The following is a 7798-nucleotide window of genomic DNA, read 5'->3' as shown; positions in this document are numbered from 1 at the left end:
TGACTCCCCGGTGTGTAGCCGGGGCAGCGTGTAGACATCTACGCAATTCGCGTGGACAAGTTCCGCTGCAGCCAGAAAGGGGTGCGGTTAGCAGCGTGGGTTGTCTGCGTCCATCGCGCATACCGTCCCCGGCTGTGAGAGATCAGAGTTGCCCTCACCGGTGCGGGGGATTCTCTCTGACAGCCGGGGAAGGTCTGCGCGATGGACGCAGACAACCCCCGCTGCTAACCGCACCTCCTTCCGGCTGCAGCGGGAGTTGCCTACGCGAATTGCGTAGACATCTTCCCGCTGCCCGGACAACACACCAGGAGTCAGAAGCACCGGTAAGTTTGGGGGGGCAGGGGGAGTGTTTGGGGGCATAAGGCATTTCTGTAGGCAGAGTGCTCTATGAAATGCCTTGTAACCCCCTTAATGCCACTCTGCCTCCAGAAATGCCTTTTAACCCTCTCTACGCCACTCTGCCTCCTGGAATGCCTTATACCTCCCTATATGCCACTCTGCCCCATAATATGCCTTTTAACCCCCTAAATGCCAGAGTGCCATATAGGGGTATAAGACATTTCTGGAGGCAGAGTGGCACATAGGAGGTCAAAAGGCATATCATGGGGCACGGTGGCATATAGAGGGTTAAAAGGCATATCATGGGGCACAGTGGCATATAGGGGGTATAAGGCATTTCTGGGGCAGATATGTATAACTGGGGGGGGGGGGTTGGAAAATCAAAGGAAATAAAAACAAAATATTTTTCTCAATCATAGCTTTTATGAAAACCAAATAGTTTACATGAATTTACATTTACTGGTAAAACTTTTTTCCTATAGGGTCATCTTATATTCAGGCTTTTTCTTTTTTTCCCTAAATTAATATTCAGATTTTGGGGGGTCGTCTTCTAATTGAGCAAATACGGTATTTGTAGGGCACTTATATTTATATATATACTGGCAGCAGGGGCTAATATTTATATATATTGGCAGCAGAGTGTAATATTAATATATATATATATCGTCAGCAGGGGCTAATATTAAAGAATGAAAACGTTATTATTATATTTCAATCATGGCTTTTACTTCAAAGAGATAATGGATGGAGGGCACTACAGGGCTTAATGACCACTTCAGCCAATGCAGGTATCCTGCTGGGGTCACCTAAATGTTGGAGGATATGAATACATACAGTTAGCACCCCTATAGTAATTAGAGATCTCCAACCTCTCGTTTTATTATCGTTACTTATATCATAATAACAATAATAAATTAAGACCTACTAGGAAAACATACTAAAAAAGGTAACATTTTACGAATTATGGATACATTGTAATCATTGTTTATGTTTTCAGCTGTTCGATAGATACAATGTATCTGACTGATATCTATCTATCTGTTTAATACAATAATACTCTTGAAGCAGCGGGCTGTTTACACTGTTACACCACTGCACACCCAGACTTCCGGGTTGAGTCGCAAAGCAGTTCCGGGTTGTGGCGGAAGAACTAGGTCGCACGTGTGAACTGTGCAAAAGTAACTGTGTGGAGGAAAAAGTGACTGATATAATGCCCCAGCAAAGCGGCGAACAGCTGTAGATATTACACGCGTGACAATAACTCGCAGAGCCGTCACCTCACTGATAAGGACGCCAATATCCGTTATATCATCTAGAAGGAGCCAGGATCAGCCAGCAAAATGCTGTCTGATTTGGACCTGATTGGCACTATTCAGGATGACGAGGAGGTCCCGGAGGAGCCGGAGTCTGATGACGAGGAGGAGGTAACACGGAGGGGCATTTATATCCCGGGAGTGGAGTGTGTGCTCTTGGGGCTCCGGTGACACTGGCTGTAGTTCTTTGCAGATGAGTAATACGAGGAGCATTTCATACCAGGAAGATCCCTTTGAATTGGGGCCCTCAGAATACCCGGGGTGTATATAAACCAACCCCCAAAACAGTATAGCTTAAATCACTGTGTATAGATCGACCGTGCATTTAAATCAAGTACTTCAGGCTTGTTCTGCATGGCTTACACGCACTATGCAGATGTTTACAGCTTATGCAGACACCTAAAAAGTATACACCAGACCTTATAGCTGTCTGGTTTTGTATTAGTCTGACCCTAAAATAGCTGACCCCAAAACTGCTGCCATAATAATGGTCTGTGATGATTTCATTCGCAATATGCCGCATATTCATAGTCATGCATTCCTCGGGTAACTACGTTATTGCTATTCAGATGGGTTTTTCCTATGTAACGGTTTAAGAAACTTGCACTTTTTCTGGAATGATGACTGCGGATGTATTCATACGTGTTGGGTTTATGTCTACCGATACATGCGGATCATTGAGTTCTAACCTATGCCACCTCGCACAGGCCAATGGAGTCCCTCAGAAGCTGCTGGAATGGCTTATAAAGTAGCGCCAATCTCTGCATTTCTCTAATGGATAATGATAATGTTCTCTAAATTTGGTCCACGACAATAAAATGAAGAATACAGCGCCATTTACCGTAATGGGAAGTTAGGCTCCTAGAATTTATTTGGTCCACACGGTGGGACGGTTACTGTACAACAATACATAGCGACAAACGTCCATTAGTATTTATTAAGTTAAAAATATAAGTAGGGAATAATATCAATCAACAAGTTTCAGCAAAATATCGTAGATGCACGCCTAGCAGTGTTAAGTCTTCAGCGTGATTTGCCAAGATGACCAAGGCGGATAGTCATTTTTTTCTTTTTTTTTTAAATCCTGTTAGGAATCTTCATTAACAAGAGGGGTGTCTTCAGCATGACAGAGTAAACGTAATCCTCAGATTTTTTGGAATTCCTTGTCTGTCTTGTACTTTTCACGTAGAAAGCAGGAAAGTACCAGTCTTGACGTAACTTGAGTTTGCAAATGTTATTGGTGAAGTTATCAGACTGGACAGCTGGTTAACTATTAAAACATAGGATTTAATAAGCTGATGTTCTGCATACACAGAGCCAAGCAATACTTCTAATTCTGTTGGCGGAAAGGTTGATAGATCTTGGCTTCGGGTTGCTCTTTTTTATATTTTTAGGTCTAATTGGTGTTTATATGATAAGCACTGTTAGGATAGTTGTCCCCTTTGCCCATCTTGGTGTCAAAGGCTCAGTGAGCGAGTTGATCGGCCTGTGGAATTGTCTGCCTCTGTTTGGAAGAGTTGAAGGTTGAAGCAGTTGTACATGACTAAAGAACAAGCTTAGTTTTCCCCCTCATTGTGCGATACTGTGATTTCTTTCTTGAAGGAACAACAAATCGTCTTGGGTAAAAAGAAGCAGAAGCTTGCCGGACGCAAAGGTGATTTCAACACCGACTTTGTTTTTGGAGAGCGAGATGGTCAAGCCGATGACAGCTGGGTAATGGCGGATGTCATGAAGCAGCTGAAAAAGGTGAGGAGGGTATTTGAAGGATGGGATTAGAGCCATCTGGGTCTCCTACGTACCAAAATACTTTATTTTCTATAAACCAACATGAATATGACAGGGATAATATTAAAGGATCTCTATCTGTTAGTCGTGATTCTTGTAACTGTAATTTTGTTTGCTCTCCAGAGAGTGGCCACCAGTCTGGATGAGAAAATTGAGACTGTGAGAAAGAAGAGGAAAATTCAGGTTTGTACAATGTACATGGTCTTCTGCAAGACCACAGCCTACCAACTTGGAGCTTAGGAAGTATGTGTTCCAATAGGAAAAGGCAGAAAAGGAGTCAAAGCCAGCAGAAGAGAGTACTGACGTGAAGAGTGAGGAGGATGAAGAGGAAGACGGTCCAGAAGAAGATGGTCAAGAAGAAGAGGAAAGTGAGGAAGAGTTTTCATCTGAAGAAGAAAGTGTGCTAACAAAAGCTGGTAATTATATTCACCTTGATGTCTTCCCTCTTGCTATCAGCTTTTACTCTTAAAGTCCTTTTCATCCCAAATTCAAATATTCTGTAATTCCAGATACTTTAAGAGTCAAAGAGAAGAAAAGAAAGAAAGTACCTCCGGTATGACGACATACGCATTTTGTGCATGCCATTTGTATTTGTGGTCTTCATTGTCTCTTGAAGAACTGTCTGCCTAGATAGCGCCTAAAAACCTGACATTGGTTTTCTTGTTTGGTAGGGCTCTGGTTTTTTTGAGGATGCTTCTCAGTTTGATGAGAGCTTGACGTTTCAGGATATGAACCTTTCCAGACCACTGCTTAAGGTACTTGGGGAAAATAGTACAATATATATTCCTGGTCTAACCGGTGCTTCTGATTTTCACTTTTTGTCTGCAGAAAAGGGACAGGGAATAACTTGTCAATGCCTCTGTACATTGTGACTTCCAAACGTTCTCTTTTGTAGGCAATCGCTGCTATGAGTTTTCAACAGCCTACCCCCATCCAGAAGGCTTGTATTCCTGTAGGATTACTGGGAAAGGACATCTGTGCTTGCGCTGCCACAGGAACCGGTAGGAAGAAGGTCCAACTTGTGATTTATAGCGTGTACTTGCAAACAACTACATGAAGTTTTCTCTCCTAGGTAAAACGGCTGCATTTATGCTTCCTGTTCTTGAGCGTCTAATCTACAAGCCACGGGAAGCTCCGGTGACCCGTGTACTGGCTCTTGTTCCAACCCGTGAGCTGGGCATCCAGGTACATGCAGTTACCAGACAGCTGGCCCAGTTCACAGAGATCACGACCTGCCTGGCCGTAGGTAAGTGGGATCTTGTCTAAATTTGCACGATGGCAGGTGTGAATTGAATGATAATACATAAAGAAACACCACATGTATTCTAATTTCTTTCAGGGGGTCTTGATGTAAAAACACAGGAGGCTGCTTTGCGCTCCGGCCCCGATGTCCTCATTGCCACACCAGGACGACTCATTGACCATCTGCACAACTGCCCCTCATTCAGCCTTAATTCTATTGAAGTGCTGATTCTTGATGAAGCAGACAGGTGATCAACATGCCCAAAAGCTTCTCTGTTTGGAACTAATTGTTATGCATTTTTGTTAATGTGTTTTGCTTGCTTGTGCGTAGGTGAACCGTGCGACTGATGGGAGACTAGCAGGATTGGGTTTTCTTTCCATTCCGAAGCATTTCATTTGTACCAAAATGTGCTGCCTACGCTACAGCACATTATACGCTGTATATATTGCATGAAATGCGGGGTGTGAGTGTTGCATATACAGCTAATAACACTATGTTAATAGCGTTACTACATCCATCTGTGTGAGGGTGATTCTCACAATGAGCTCACTTCAAAAGGATACTTAGAGTGGGTGCGCGTGATGCAAATGTGCAGAGAACATTCATTCTGCAAATCATTTTTATTTTTTCTAAAAGTGAAATATACATGTATCATACACTCAGGATTTCACTGTATTAGAATACAAAGTGAGATTATTTTAAGATGTTTTTGTGGGGCAGTGGAAACATTTCTTGGCTGTTTCTTACTTTGTTCCTCTGCTTCTCTGTAGGATGCTAGATGAGTATTTTGAAGAACAAATGAAGGAGATTATCAGACTTTGTTCCCATCAAAGACAGACACTGCTATTCTCTGCTACCATGTCTGAAGAGGTAACGTTTACTTTCCACGTTATATTTCTAAGGTCGTTTTAGAAATACAAGTCGCATGAAACGCAAAGCAAGTGCGTTTTATGGGATGAGCAACGAGTGAATTGTAGGAGCAGGCAAAAGGTTAATTGGTAAGGTGGCGTGCCCGGAACCAAACCAAACTCATCCAGCATTCTAAGTATTTCTAATGCCTGTACAAAGTGTAATTTGCTTTCCTTAAACCACCAGAATAATAGAGATGGTATATTGTGAGGTGGCTGAAAAAATATGTATTTTATTTGTTTTATTCCCGTTTTACAGGTTCAAGATCTGGCTTCTGTTTCTCTTCGCAATCCAGTGCGTATCTTTGTGAACAGTAACACGGACGTAGCTCCATTCTTGCGTCAAGAGTTTGTCCGAATTCGACCAAATCGCGAGGGCGACCGTGAAGCCGTTGTTTGTGGTGCGTGCAAAGGACCTTTGTACTAAGTTAAGGGGAGCTCTCCCCAGAGAGGGGACAGATCTGTGCAACTATTAAATTATTCTGCTTGAATTCTGCACGGCAGCGGTCATTGGCTGTCATAAAACTTTTCTTCTTTTTTCCAGCCCTCCTCACACGTACGTTCCACGATCATGTGATGCTTTTCACTCAGACCAAAAAGCAGGCGCATCGCATGCATATCCTCCTGGGTTTAATGGGTCTTCGAGTTGGGGAGCTCCATGGAAACCTCTCGCAGACGCAGAGATTAGAGGCTCTAAGGTAGTCTACAACTGTCTCTCCTTGACACAATGCAGCCCTATCCCCAGCATCTCATGCATTTCTCCAACTCTGTCCTTTCCCCCGCCACATCCAATATACCGTATTTATTGGCGTATAACACGCACTGGTGTATAACACGCACCCCCATTTTAACAATGAAATTTTAGTAAGAAAAAATAATTTAAATTTGGAAGCTATGAACTTAATGTTGGAATAATATTTATTACATTCTAACATTTATTCTAACATTTATACCACTTATAAGGCAAATATGAAAGAAAAAGCACCTCTTTGAACAAAAACAACTTCATCAGAATCACTGCTATCTGGGAAACCACACACACACACACTCAGACACACACACACTCAGACACTCACGCTAAGACACGCTCAGACACACACACTCAGACACACACACTCAGACACACACACTCAGACAGACACACACACACTCAGACAGACACACACACACTCAAGACACACACACACTCAAGACACACACACTAAGACATACACACACACTAAGACACACACTTAGACACAGACACAAACAGACTCAGAGACACTCAGACACACACTCCCTAACCCCCCTTCTCAGGATCTCCCCTCTTCCTCCCTAACCCCCCTTCTCAGGATCTCCCCTCTTCCTCCCTAACCCCCCTTCTCAGGATCTCCCCTCTCCCTCCCTAACCCCCCTTCTCAGGATCTCCCCTCTCCCTCCCTAACCCCCCTTCTCAGGATCTCCCCTCTCTCTCCCTAATCCCCCACCTCGGTCACTTACCTTCAACTCCTGTGTTGGAAGCGTGAGGCGGTTGTCTCGGGTGCCGGTGCTTCACTGCTGAGCGCTGGTGCCTCACGCTTCCAACACAGGAGTTGAAGGGCTGAGGCAGGCGGCGGCGGCGTCCGCCGCCAGCAAAGGAGTCCTGGATTTCTGTCAGTCAGGGGGGCCCGAGAGTTGCGGAGCGGTCGTCTTCAGCAACCGCTCGGCACCCCTTGGGCCCCCCTGACTGGCAGAACTCCAGGGCCCGGTTGCAGTTGGGACCCCTGCGACCCCGGTAGTTCCGCCACTGGCTGTAGGATTTATCGGCGTATATTCAGCTTCTTATTTTAGTTAAAAAGGTGCGTGTTATACGCCGATAAATACGGTAATCACTTTTGTTTTTTCTGTTTATAGACGCTTCAAAGATGAGCAGATTGATATACTGGTAGCCACAGATGTGGCGGCTCGAGGGCTGGACATACATGGGGTGAAAACGGTGAGCAGAGTGCTGGAATGGTGTTATTGGGGGTAAAATAATATCAAGCATGGCCTGGTTAACAAATGGCGGACAGAAACTTGTAGGCCTATGTGTATATGTTCTCCAACCCAGCAAAAGTGGGGGTTTAGTTTTTTTGATTGTACCTTTTTTTATGAATGTGATCCACCAACATCCCACCTTTTTATAATGCAATTGATTAGGGCCGCTGGCAATGTTTCCTCTAATTTTTCTTGGGTGATGTGTGCAGAAAATT

The 7798-nt window shown here is 44.1% G+C and overlaps 1 protein-coding gene across 1 annotated transcript in view; it reads left to right on the top strand.

Moving 5' to 3' along the window:
* The first annotated feature begins 1466 nt into the window (after positions 1-1466).
* Positions 1467-7798, top strand: part of DDX27 (DEAD-box helicase 27) — an 11929-nt gene continuing 5597 nt past the window's right edge. Inside the window, exons 1-13 of the mRNA XM_053453500.1 lie at positions 1467-1763; positions 3255-3398; positions 3561-3620; positions 3697-3853; positions 3947-3990; positions 4109-4192; positions 4333-4438; positions 4510-4683; positions 4777-4927; positions 5451-5550; positions 5848-5989; positions 6133-6286; positions 7461-7542. Of these exons, the coding sequence (XP_053309475.1) occupies positions 1680-1763; positions 3255-3398; positions 3561-3620; positions 3697-3853; positions 3947-3990; positions 4109-4192; positions 4333-4438; positions 4510-4683; positions 4777-4927; positions 5451-5550; positions 5848-5989; positions 6133-6286; positions 7461-7542 (1482 nt within the window). The 5' untranslated portion in view covers positions 1467-1679. The remainder of the gene's footprint in view (positions 1764-3254; positions 3399-3560; positions 3621-3696; positions 3854-3946; positions 3991-4108; positions 4193-4332; positions 4439-4509; positions 4684-4776; positions 4928-5450; positions 5551-5847; positions 5990-6132; positions 6287-7460; positions 7543-7798) is intronic.

This window comes from Spea bombifrons, chromosome 13, assembly GCF_027358695.1.
Source record: "Spea bombifrons isolate aSpeBom1 chromosome 13, aSpeBom1.2.pri, whole genome shotgun sequence".
In the NCBI taxonomy this organism is placed as follows: domain Eukaryota; kingdom Metazoa; phylum Chordata; class Amphibia; order Anura; family Pelobatidae; genus Spea; species Spea bombifrons.
The sequence above is the reverse complement of the archived record's forward strand: the minus strand, read 5'-3'. Positions and strand labels throughout refer to the sequence as shown.